Source organism: Danio rerio, chromosome 14 (genome assembly GCF_049306965.1).
Source record: "Danio rerio strain Tuebingen ecotype United States chromosome 14, GRCz12tu, whole genome shotgun sequence".
Lineage (NCBI taxonomy): Eukaryota > Metazoa > Chordata > Actinopteri > Cypriniformes > Danionidae > Danio > Danio rerio.
In genome coordinates, this window is record NC_133189.1 from 27,472,804 (window position 1) to 27,486,680 (window position 13,877).

The window sequence follows — 13,877 nt, forward strand, 5'->3', positions numbered from 1 at the left end:
TTTTTAAATGCACACACTGGAATTTGTTCAATAAAAGTGTTTCTGTCGTAGCTTATGCGCAAATATTCTTATTGAATAAAAAAGTTTATCCTACTCAGTTATGCACAATTTTATGCACATTTTTAACAATTATTTGCATCTTGGTGTTTACATCAATCTTTTTTATGCGCATTTCCAACATGCACATGAAATAGGTATATAGAAACATAGCTAATGGCTGCCAGTTTCCAACATTCTTCAAAATATCATCTTTTGTATTCAGCTGAAGAAAGACTCTGTGAGGTTTGAATTCACATGCGGTTTGGAACAAGTGGAGAATGAGTAAATGATGACAGAGCTCTTCTTTTAAAAATTCAGGTTTTCACCGCAGTTGACTGAATTAGCACTTGAACAGTTCTTGTTGTCATTTTTCAAGTAAAAGAGGACACTTTCATTACAATTGCACAACATATTATTTTCAGGAAAATCCAAGAAAGTGAAATTGGATCCTGCTTGGAGTAATTCACACTGTTCCACCTCACTGCAGGTACGAATGGATCAGGCAACTTTAAAAGAACTTTACGCTTTTTCACACTAATATATTACAAATTCAGTGAGATTGACTGTAAGCCCAATGCACATATAGCACAGCCTCCCTCTCCTACTACTCTCTGTTGCCCTTTATTTTAAATGGCCATTTTGCTATTGCCTTAGACTTAAATAATGGAGATGCCAGAGGCTAGAGAGTTCAACTTTACACCTAGTTAATTGGTTTTGCGTGAGAAGTTGCAGGGCTCATGTTGGCCGTGAGATGAGGGACTCTCCTGCTGCTGAATGCCCTAATCAGTCACTCTAAAAAAGCCGGAGGTCCCATTTGACTGTCTTTTTACTTGACACATGCAAGACAACCACAAAATTGCCGTTTTTGCTTTTGGTATTCTGTGAATGAAGGCCTGCAATTAATTTAGTACTTCTGTGCCTTGGCATTAAAGTCTTTTTCCAGTGATTTCATTTATTAAGGTGCACAAAAACAACATCTGATTCTGTCTTTTAATTTGCTTTTGAAATATGAGCTAAAATCTAAGTAACCAAAAGACCAAATGGCTGCAATTCCACCTCTCTCCCTGCCAAAATACAAACCCAAAAGCCATTAAAAGTATTTTAACAGAGTCTCAGCACAAGACTTCTACAGCTCTCGGAGACCAGACTGGTAAACTGGAACACTTTGTCCTGAACTCCTTAAATGATATAGAGTGAGAATTCCTGCTGGTGTTTCGGTTCGTCTTTTAAAGAGTACTTAATTTTAGCTTTCTAATGTGGCCACTTTTATTTGTCTAGTACACAGGAAGTTATCATGTTGACAAGAGCCCTTTTCACACATACAGACTTTTCCAGAAATTTGCTAGTAAATCGCCGTAATGAGATTATGTGTGAACAGAACCTTTTTTTAAATACTGGAACGTTTGTTTTCTCTTCTTTCTGGAATCAGCCGTTGTAATATTACTATTAAACTGCTTTAATTCTGCTGTGTGTATATGCTGAAAGAAATCAGAGACTGTTGTTTACTTAAAAATTGACTTTAATGTGTGATATGACAAAAAAGTGGTCAAAACGAATATGTTCTCAATTTAAGAGTAGAGGCTTAGACCCGGAAACAGTTTTTCATACGTCACCACTTAACAACTAGATACCATTTGAACTATTGAACCAAAAATGAAATCAACAACAAAAAACACTGACCCCTTTTATGTTTACAAACATGAGCACAGTAGTTTATAAGTAATTTCAGGTTAATAATGTTTAAATTCACCAGTGTTTTTGAAAGGATGTGTGAATGGGGCTTTTCTGGGGGGAAAAAAAAGAACGTTCCTTGCCTTCGTGAACAACACATTTTGGAATTTACAGGTAACGTTGTTCAGGTAACTTTATAGATATTTACTAGTGTTGTTTGACCAGACTTTTCCCGAAGTCTTTTGCTTTAACAATTAATATCTCAATTTTACAAAAACACAAATCCTCCTTGTATGAATAAAGCATATCACTTTTTTTTACTAGAGAGTATTTGTTTTAAAGAGCATCAGATAAGATCTCAACTTCCATCTCTAAATGAGCTTTAACTCTTGTTACTGTTTATTAGTTCTGCCGAACAGGCCAAAAATAAGAAGTGAGAACAATATAAAAAAGAAATCTATCCATTATGTTAATGAAATAACAACTGCTCTAAGCATCTGTTAGTTTAGATTAAAACAGCTTTGATGAACCTCAAATATATGGTTAAAGTACAGTTTTAAATGCAAGTGAGCATTGTTGTATTAATAACACATGCCTTACAATTAACATAAATATATGATATTTAAAAGAAAATATAACCTGAAATGTGGTAGTTATTGTGATGCATTTCTTCACAGGACATACTAGATATTTTATTAGATGCACGCACACACACACACACACACACACACACACACACACACACACACACACACACACACACACACACACACACACACACACACACACACACACACACACACACACACACACACACAATCTATATTTATGCATTTGGTGGATACTTTTATCCAAAGTGGCTTGCATTGCATCAGTTCATGCAATCCCAGGGAAGTGCCTTGCTCAACTGTTTGAGTTAAGCAATGCCTGCATTTTATGCCAGAATGTACTTGAAATTCTCTTTTTGACTGATTCTCAAAGCCATCAGAGTTCATATTTAGGTGCAACACCCTTCATATACTCTATATACTATCGGTATTGTAGTTATTGTGTGTGGCTTGCGATTCTCTTTTCGTCATTGCAGTGATTTCTCACATCCTATAATGTACAGAAAAAAAAAATCATGCCTTCATTTTTGTTCAACCAATAAGATTAATATTTTTCTGAATATCGAAGGTTGAAAAGAAAATGTGTTTTATAATTCTTGACTAGAACCGGTAATTTGCTTCCACCTAATGCAGTATTCAATTGCCAGTGCTCATAAAATAAGCAAGTTCCTGAAAGCACATCGTTGTTTGAAATCAGGAAAAAGGGAGTAGAATCAGTCCCTCAGCTTGGCATGAATTAAAAAAGAGCACAGACCAGCTTTTAATCATTCTCTGTGAGGTGAGAAAATTCATTAGATGCCGCCTTGAGAAACTTTGGCCTGTTTTTATTATGTTCACATTATTAAAACATGAACACCATATGTGTGACTAACAGGAAATGGGTAATGAAAGAACATGCTTTTAAGACCAACACAAAAAAAAAAAAAAAACGTCTGTGTCACACAGCAAGTCGCATTATTGTGGATATTCTGAGTGAAAATGCATGAAACTGTATTTCCTGTTTTTCAGCCAAAGGCAAACCTCTTCTGCCAGGGGCATCGCTGGCGTCCGCGAGAGGAAAGAACTAGCTCTCACCTTTGTAAAGGTGAATCATCTGTCAAACACCCACAGCTCCATTACCGCCAAATAAATGATAGCCGCAGATGGGAACAAGGCAACACAGTAAGATCTTTCCCAAAGTCTGAACTTTAAATCAGCCAAATACTATCAAATTATCAGTGATAATTGTACCTGTTGGCTGCAGTTTAAAATATGATGAAGTTTGAGGGAAACCGTCTGTTCCATTCGAGTAAATGAAAGGAAAGTGCACTGCTCAGACACACTTTGATTGCTTTTATTGCGCTAATTTACAGATAAGAGCCGTGACATGCAAGAAAGCTCTTATGTGAACCATTCTCTTTAAAGAACTATTGTTTTTCACTTAGGCTTAATAACATATTATAGTAACATATCAAAGTCCACATTTCCAGTGCTTTTAATGTGTCACTTTGATGTTGTGATATGTAATTGCCTCGCAGCACAAATGACTCAGGCGCAGCTTTGGAATATTTCTACGCGACTAAAACAGCGCCATGCCACATTTATTACCTTAATTGCATGAAAACTGTTTAAAACGAGGGCCCAAAACATAAAAATGCTCATTTTACCTCTGAAAAATCATCTTGACAGCTGTTTGTATCCCCTTCGGCTTTTCAATAGTCAGAGATAATTGTTAAGAATGGCAAAATAAACAGTTCATAATGAATATGCCAATGTTTTTAGCCATGCGCATCAAAAGAATTCAAAAAGGAGAACAGCCACTGCCAGAAAGCATGACGTCTATGAAACTGAGGGAATAAGGCAACTTTGTTTGAGGGTACACAGTGGCGGTGTGCCAAAACAAGCTAATTATATGTACTTCCAACATCAAATGATATAAATAGACCACACTTGATCTACTGTAGATATAGCCGCCTCACACTGGACCGTCTACATTCTTGACTTTGGTTCAATATGCTAATGCGTATAAATTATATAAAGTCTTAATTCTTTCTTCCCCCTGAGAATGCTGGTCTGCAGCGTTCATCAGGTTTAAGATAAACACAGCAGCTGCAGCAGGCCGCGGTTTCCACCCACACTCTTATCACGCTTTTATGAGACCGTTGTAATGTCAAATGCTGTGTTCATAACACCGGTCTCCGCTGCTCTCCTAACCGCGACGTGCAGTAGATCTGTAAATTTCTGCTGAATGTGTTAAGACATCTGTTAAATGTTCTTAACTCCGAAAAGAAAGCCTGACTATGCTGTACAGCTCAGGCCTGAGAAATTGAGCTGTAAACATGGAGGTGTTAAATTTCATCTGAGATTCCAGCAAGCCAAAGGATTATTTAACCTCTCCTGGACCCCCAACGCGCTGGCAGTCATAAAGTATGCGCAGCTCGTAACACCTTGTTGCACTCAAATTGTTCTGAGAAATTGGAAATCAAATGGACGAAAAACTGTTTAGGTATTATTATATTCTGGCTGCCAACTTTACTTCATGGTTTCCTTTTTTTCTTTTTTTTTTTCTTTTTTAAATTTCCATTCCAAATCTAAACACTTAAGCCAAAATAGTTTATTCTGTCATGACATCCCTTTGAAATCTCATTAAATGTTTTGTGATGTTTGAATATGTGTTTGTTCTGACAGCACAGCTGATTTAGTTAAGCAGTTTCCTTGCCCACTGCAGTGAATGGTCCGTACTTGTGCATTATTTAAGAGGCCTTGGGGTTTTAGTAGAGCCTGTTATGGATTATATATAGCAATTAGCCATTAGGTTTAACTGTTGCTCTGCTCCCTCTACTGGTGAATTAAATATAGTTTTAACTTAACTTCCGTAAGCTATTGCTTCGTATAATCATTAAAAGTGACCCTGGATCATTTTAAATCTCCAGTAAACAGAATTCTGGCATATCTCTCACCTGCAGGCTATTTGCATATATCTCAGTGTCATTAGACATGTGTTTTATAACAATGGGTGAATGAATGAATGAATGAATGAATGAATGTGTGAAATGTAAGCTAGCATTACCCATGGTTAAAATTGTAAACTGAGAGTGTGTATTCCTACTGCAACTGGAAAGTTTTCTATTGTAATGGTTTTTAGTGTATTTTGGGAAATATTCTATCATAATTTAGTGGTTTTAACATATAAAGGGCCTGTTCAATTTCCTTTGGCTTATTTTCTTTTTATCAGGTGTCGCTGCTGGAGAATGAACCGCCAACACACTACAACAAATTACCAGACCCACTGGGCACATTAAAGTTTTCATTAAAACCAGTTCAGTTCCCATTATAACCATTAAATCCACACACAAACAACTGTTTAAAAAACACTGCCTCAATAGAGATAGCTACATGTTTCACCTCCTATTTCAATCACTGACTGTAAACGGTTGATTTTATGAATGGGCTTCCCGCGCTCATTATTCGAAGTAACGGTCGACCGCTTTCAAATGAGTCAGGCGTCAATATGTCAATCGCATGAGATAGACGTCGTTCGCTTTTTAGAGATCGTGCCACAGTTCTTTCGCGTCGCGGACAGTGAAATCGTTATGTTAAGCGTGACTGAGTCCTCTCTCTCTCTCTCTCTCTCTCTCTCTCTCTCTCTCTCTCTCTCTCTCTCTCTCTCTCTCTCTCTCTCTCTCTCTCTCTCTCCCCTCCTCGCTGTGCTCTGTTCACTTTAAAGCAGTTATAAGCGCAGCAGACCCACAGACACCAGCAGCCAAGCTCCTAGCGCGGAATAACGTTCACTAGCAGAGACCTACGGGACTTTATCCGACGTCTTTTTAAACCGAACCCCCCGGACGATGTTCCTCGTGCAGTATACAGGTACGCTTTCTCTTCAGATCAACTTAATTGTGTGGAATAATAGAGATATTTTGATGTGGTCAGTCGCGTTTATGTGGTCTATAATACAGAACGGGGAGCCGCCCGTTAACTACGGACGTTATGAATGAAAACTCTGATAAGAAAGAGCATTACACACGGAGAACATGGAGCTTTCCTCACCAATGACTTTAATAGCGGAATTTACATCGCGCTGTACTTTAAATAACGTTACTCATCTTGCCGGTGAATATTTCGGATGTCTTGATATCTAGTGAGCTGTCTACAAATACAGCACCGGCGCGTGCAACATTTCTGATTAGTATAACGTTGCACATTTCTGAATGCCCTTAAAATGTTTAGGTGGGTATCATAGCACACAGTTTGAAATTGAGACACAGCCGTCGTCATTCAGGCGATATTAGAGCGCAGTCGCCGACAGCTCCGGTGATTAAAACAACTGTTATGCACCCGTTATAATGAGATTATAATGACATTGCAATTAACTATATTTGTGTTACTGCGTGTGATTACTGTTCCTGCATCATCTTGCCATATCTATGAAATGCATCAATCAATCACACTAAGTGAAAATCCAATTCACATGTATTGAATATACATACATTAGGAAAATATTCTGGATATATATATATATATATATATATATATATATATATATATATATATATATATATATATATATATATATATATATATATATATATATATATATATATATAATAGTCTGCTTTAGAGTTCAGGATAAAGACTGTAAGTCATGTTGTCAGTTTCAGCAATACAAAGCATGACTCAAATTGTCGCTTGTGAAGGTGTTGGCAAGATCAATAATAGTTCAAGCTGACCAAAAAAACAACAAGTCGCTCTTGATGTGTGTAGTGAGTATAGTGACAAAAACAAAACAAAACAGAGGCTGAGTAAGAAGAATATCTTTATTGAAATGCTCTCAATCTTTGCGTCTTTAATAAACTTCTTAACATAAATATATGAACTTTACAAATATTTTTGATCATGTTTACAGTATGTTAACATTACTGTTAAAAGCTTATACATCAACACTAAATGTTTTATTGCATATGTCTTTTAGATTGTTAACTATTGTATTAACTAATGCTAACTTATTTGAAAAGTGTTATGCAGTAGTTTATAAATATCATAATATCCATGCACATGTTGTATTCAAAGCTATTTTTAAAAAGACTCTAACATGATTTATGATGACGCTTTTGTCCTTGATAGGAGCCTTTTTATGAATGCATGCTGAATACTACTTTGTCGTTTTGAGAAGGATGGAAACTATTGTCATCTTTTACTCAATATCAGCCCAGAGATTTGCTTCAACACTGAATGCGTGCATCAATGAATGGTGGGTGATTTGTGCGTGTGTATGTGTGCATTGATAGGATACTAATATATTAGTCATTTTTCGCTTTTCTTTCACTCTGCCTGTTTACTATGAAAGGCGTCTGGCAGTTGTCTGAGTAAATCTATTCATCCTAACCTCAAGTGTGATGGAAAAAAGCTTCTTATTGCTCAGTGAGAGCCATGAACTTTCTCGCATGTAGCTCTTTTGGTGGGCAGGGAGTGGTCATTTAAATTGCACATAATGGATAGTCTCTGGGCTTTCATGAGAAGTGAAATGAAAAACAAAATGGGGAGGGCAGCTCTGAAGGAGTGAAAAATGCATTTGTGACAGTGGTTACTTACTTAAAATGAACCAAGAAATGGTTTACTTTTCTTATAAAAGAAGACTTAGAAAAATAGTTTATGGGCAGATGTGATTTGGTGATTCACTTTATAAGAAGGGCAAGAGGATTTAATGCACAGAAAAATATTTTTTTAATCTAAAGGTATTTATTCATGCAAGAGAGCGAATAGACAGCAACAATCCATCAGTGCTTTAATCTGATAAACTCTAAAGTAGTACAGTAGTTGTGATTGTTCAGCTTTAGAACTCGTTCAGCATCTCTGATTAAAAAGCCATAAGCACTTGTTCAGTTGACTTGAATTCTAGATTAGAACTCAGATGTTTTGGAATCTCTGAGTAAATTCCAGGTTAACTCAGAAGTACAAACAAGTGACTAGTATGTGACAAGTATGAAGCTTTCAGAAATGCCATAGAAAACTTGCAATAATAATGGGAACAATAATCACTGTCAATTTTAACATGGTTGTACAAATGTAGTCTGGGAAACCTGTTGCTTTGTCAAACCAATGCTTGCCATTTTTTAGTTTTCAATTAGAGGTTACTTACAGTTTGAGCTCCACTTTGAACAGTTTGATTTAATTATGTGGATCACCTTTGTTATTACTCGGCCCTTGTGTTTGTGAAAATTAGAACATTTTCCTGTAAAGATCAGATACATTCATTCATTCATTCATTCATTCATTCATTCATTCATTCATTCATTTATTCATTCATTCATTCATTCTCCTTCGGCTTTTAGTCCATTTGTTCATCAGGGGTCGCCACAGCTGAATGAATCGCCAATTTATCCAGCAATGTTTTATGCAGCGGATGCCCTTCCATCTGCAACTCAGTACTGGGAAACATTTATACACACTCATTCACACACACACACACACACACACACACACACACACACACACACACACACACACACACACACACACACACAAATACACACATACACACACACACACACACACACTTCGACTAATTAACTTTATTCAATTCACCTATAGCGCATGTCTTTGGACTGTGGGGGAAACCGGAGCACCCAGAGGAAACCCACGCGAGCACAGGGAGAACATGCAAACTCTACACAGAAATGCCTGTGAGGCTAATCATAATATTTATATTTGATATTATTTTTATTATTTAAATTTACTTCAGAGATAATATTGTGTCAAATGGTGTTATCAAGAATAAGGCCTTATATGTCAGAGAAATGTCTCATAATGGCTGTTTATGTGACCGCTTTACACATCTACCGTAACACTATGATGACAGGCTGTGACATATCATTCTTCTATTGGTCATGCAGCTTTAGGTTAAACAAATTTGCAGGTTAGAGTTCACTAAACATGTTCCCTAAATAGACAGTTTGTTTCCGTGGCATTTAAACAAAAAAAATAATGGCAAACTGTTATTCAAGTGTTTAAATAACAGTTTGACCTTTGGCACATATAAGTGGCACCACAGGCCAAATTAAATGAAAAGTGTGTAATTATGATTATGCAGGTTCGCTGGTATGGATTCTTAACACTGCTCCATTTTGTTGCCAAGCTAAACTATTATCAAAATAACGTAATATTTTCAGGATTGACCTGTGGCACAAATAAGTGGCACCAAAGGCCAAATTATTTGAACGGAATGTAATTACCATTATGCGGGTTTACTGGTATGGATGTCAGAATTTGTTTTGTATGCCAAAGTTCACATTTGTGCAATGTTTAAAAAAATAATAGCAATGGAAAAAACTGTGGCATTATATAAACAAACTGAAATTCAAGTGATTGAACAGTTGCGGTAGTTTAAAAATGTGTGATATTGACTTAATATGTGTAAAAACACAAGCCAAAGCATTCTGACCTGTGAAAGGTTATTGCATTTCTATGAGAATTTAAGTTTTCTACAACTAAAGGCTGCATGATAATAAGGCATCTTACAAAAATCTTTTTTATGAGAGTGATGGCATTGACAATTTCAAGATGCATGATTGGAAGGGTCAAATGTGAAATGCACTTATCATCAGCTGGAAGGACTTCTGCCCACTGAGTGGCAGCATTCATGTGCCCTCGAAAACTTGTCTAAATTGGAAAGAAAGCAATAGGCTGCTTTAATAATATTTTGCCATCTCATATTCTGTTTTTATAAACTTTTTTTTTTTGGTCAGTCTTTAGAAAAAAAAAAATCCATTAGATGGGACAGATAGTATTAAGTTACAGTAGGAAAGACAAACTTTTTTAACATTAATGCTTCACAAAACATAGGTTGATAGAGGATTATATAAATATACAAGCTACTTAAAGTTAAGTTGATATAAGTACAATGTAGAGAGTAGATTACTCTTATAGCCATGGCACAACTTTATCTTAAAAGTTATCTGAACTGCACTGTAAAACCAAACAATCAACTTTATCAAATGAAATGAGTGTAGTTAACTCAAAATGTACTGAAGGTTATTCTACTCATTTGAAAAAAAGTTTTGAGCTCAGTGTTGATGGTAATGAGTTCATTAAATACCTCATTACTTCAACTTGAATGGAGTAAGTACACAGTACTTAGATAGATTAGTTTTTTAACTCAAACGGTTTGTAGCAATCGTTTCCTTTAAATGGTTTAAGTTGCCTAAATGTATCGTGTTTTACAGTACTCAGTTGGTTTGGGTTGTCTTAATCTATTTTCATTTACTGTGCTCAAATTGCTTTGTTTACTCAAATGGATTAAGTTCACAGTACTCATTAGGATTAGTTTTGAGCTTAAATGGTTTGTTGCAATAACTTTCTTAAAATAGTTTGAGTTACCTTAACTTTTTGGGGTTTACAGTGTCAGACCATACAGACTTCAGTGGCACTGTATTAACATCGTCTTGGAAATCACTTTGGATATAATGTGATATAAAAACAAAACAATCAAAAAACAATTGACTTATTATGGATTACTCTGCTGTCAAGTTTAACAAGATTTAATTAAAGATCATAATTAAAAGTTATACTGACATTTTTGCAGCTACCACTATAACAAGCAGGCACTTTTTAGAATATTTTGCCAGTTAGGTACAAATAGGAGAAAAGCTCATATTATCCGTCTTCTGTGACATATTGTTGAAGATAGGCAAGATACATGCATTACTGTGACAGATTTTACTCTTCAATGCATGCGATTCATCTCTGCCGACACGGAGTCATATAGTAATAATAATAAAAAATACATAAAGTCAAGTCGGAAATTATTCACACCCATGACAAATTCTGACTTAAAGTTTTTGTTCAAATGTACAACAATGATACTTCTTGTACATCATCCTATTATCTTTTTGGGAGAAGCCTGTGACATTTCTTGCTGGTTGAATAAAAGTAACTTTAAGTCAGAGGTTGCCAAGGGTATGAATAATTTCTGGCTTGACTGTATGTGATGCATGGAAAACCGTGTCAGAAATTGTAACCATTCAGAGTGAGTTTGATTCATGCATTGATAATCATTCATCTTGTTCATGATACCATGCATTATTCAGTGCTGCAGGTTTATATAAAAACGCTTCCCCCTCCAGAAATGGATGCCTTGTCAAAATAAAATGACATCAATGACATTAAATTTTCAAAAGCTGGGGCCAGTTGCAGACCCAGCCAATGACATTAGACCATCCAGAAAGCAGAGATCCATATCAAGCAACAGCACAGTGACCTGCCTTTCTCCAGTGGAAAACTTGCTGTCATGGTGAACGATACATCCAGATGGCCAGAATTATCGTTACTATGCAAATGCATAATCATGTTGCAGATGCATAATCAAATTGCAAATGCATAATCCTATTGCTTTTCCAAGCAAAACAGGAACTCCTTTACAATTTTAAAAGTAGCTTGATGATTGAAACGCCGTATGATTCTTCTTAGCTGATTATCTTTCTGACCTGGACATCACTCAGATCAATGTGCTTTCCATGCATGACATATCTTCGCTGCTTGCAGTCTTTGTAAGGCTTCATCATGTGTGCTTCAAAGCTCATTTTAATGCATGGGACAGTGTTTTAGCCGTAATTGAGTTTGTTGTACTCTCACGGCTCTCCACATGGCAATCGCTCCAGTAGTTTGCACAGATCTGCGTCTTTCTGTGATTTGCTAATTAAAAGCTGTGGTATCCAGCGCTAAAGAACGGTGTACCTGATAATTGACGCTGCAACAAATGCTCCTGTGTTGGATAATGAAGAGCCACATTGCGCTGAGTCCTGCTGGGTAAGCGTTATCAGCACTGTTTTTATTCAGTGCATTTTCCCCTTTGTTACAAGAAACCAATTTAAGTGCAAAATGAGAGGCTAGTTATAAATATTTACTCTGTTTGACAGTTTTAGCTCCACAAGAAAAACAGCGAGTATAAATATTAATGTAAATGTTTTAAGATTGGATCAGATTTTTATGGCGTTGTTTAACCGACCGCATTTCTAACCAAGCAAACTAAAGTTAGCCTGAAGGATTTCATTTCAGATCACACATGTTTGTCGCAGTGACATCAATAAAAGTGTTCAAGCTATCTTAAATCCTAATGAGATTTTTTTAAGCCTAATTATTGTTTATGAGGCCCTTTGTGTATTTGCTTGATTCTCTCCTCTCAGACGTGCCAGAGCACAACAAGGCGGCTGGGTCTCTCTCCATCTGCTAATGCTAAACATTCTGCCCAAACACATTTCAATTGTGCAACAATTAATTCTGGCTAAATCTGTTTCTTTTGTAATAGTATTGGTAGCATTGAATTGGTAATAATTTTATATATAGAGTCTTTGTTTTCTGGACTGGAAAAATGACACAAAACATTTGTCAAATTGGATTTGATTGCTTCTATTGTGCTCTATTGTGTAAAACAGTTTGCAAACTTGTCCTGAGACTTTTTTTTATAGTACAATGCCCTTTTATATTTCAGAATATATGTCAAATTTGGATTTTTTTCAGTTTCTGGTCCCTTTAAACATAAACATTTGGAATATATTTTTTTAGCAGACTCCAGGTCTGGGCGTTGATTCCAAAAGTAATTGATTCCGAGCAGTTGAGAATAGAGAGGTCAGAATCGAATCGGGAATCAAGTCCTTAATTTAAAAATTGATAACTAGAATATTGCGAATAATGATCAGAACAGAAGTCACTTGAATTTGCTCAAATATTCTGCAGTTTACTAATACTATTGCATAATTCCTAGGAGCTACAGTAGTTATGGTATGTCATACTGAAATATCCAAATAATAGACAACGCAAGCATGTATTGCTACCTTTTATTTAAGTTAATAATATTATTTACCTAATGCACATATAGACACTGATGCATATGCTTTTTGTTGTATATGCCCTACTGTATAAAAAGCTTTAGCATACAGTACATGGTGAAATTGAATTATAGTTCACAACAGAAGGTATTAAGCTTCATGAGTTGGATTAAGCAACATGAGTTGTTAGTGCAGCACACATGCAATAAAAGTTGTTTGTTTATTTAATGGCAGGGTTTGTGTATAAAAAACTGTAATTGAAGCAATGTTGAGGACTTGATTTTTGGAATTAGGGTTTGGTCGATAGACAATAATGCTGGACCGGCATCACAATTTATCAAGGATGTACTGCTGGATCGTGTCTCACTATAGTTGTTAAACATGATATTTAATTAATCTTGTCTCTATCTAACGACTCTTTGATCTTTTGAATCTTTAAGGTAACGTGTCACATCGCCCAACCCTACTCTGAATCGTGCCCATTGATTCTTGAGCTAGGAATCGTAATTGACAGTTTTGATTCTGAATTGACAGAAATTACAGTATAAGATTCTTACGGTATGATAACCTTGGATAACAGTATCACGGTTTCACGGTATTGTCGTTACGGCTCTAAAATATATATATTTTTAAGTGTCTTGGTAAAAACTCTAAAACTTTTTTCCCCTTTGAACAAATATAAAATAATATAAATATAATGTAGAATATTTTGTAACAGTAACTATGTCAGGCTAAATAATTCAAATGAATTGTTGAC

General features: G+C 35.8%; 2 protein-coding genes across 19 annotated transcripts in view; both read left to right on the plus strand.

Moving 5' to 3' along the window:
* The window catches only part of atp7a (ATPase copper transporting alpha), an 813,847-nt gene that overhangs the window by 786,028 nt on the left and 13,942 nt on the right, over window positions 1–13,877 (plus strand). The gene's annotated exons all lie outside the window — the stretch shown is intronic.
* The window catches only part of enox2 (ecto-NOX disulfide-thiol exchanger 2), a 403,527-nt gene that overhangs the window by 105,126 nt on the left and 284,524 nt on the right, over window positions 1–13,877 (plus strand). For 4 of the 17 annotated variants that reach the window (XR_012389699.1, XR_012389698.1, XM_073921806.1 and 1 more), the window contains one exon: window positions 3,327–3,479. The exons of 6 other annotated variants lie outside the window; for them this stretch is intronic. Coding sequence is in view for 5 of the 11 variants with exons in the window: in XM_073921806.1 (XP_073777907.1) it covers window positions 3,461–3,479 (19 nt within the window). In the remaining 6 variants the exon portion in view is untranslated. Of the gene's footprint in view, window positions 1–3,326; window positions 3,480–6,024; window positions 6,168–7,421; window positions 7,549–13,877 lie in introns of those variants that run through there. 7 more of the 17 variants (XR_012389700.1, XM_073921807.1, XR_012389697.1 and 4 more) reach the window with 5 other exon arrangements.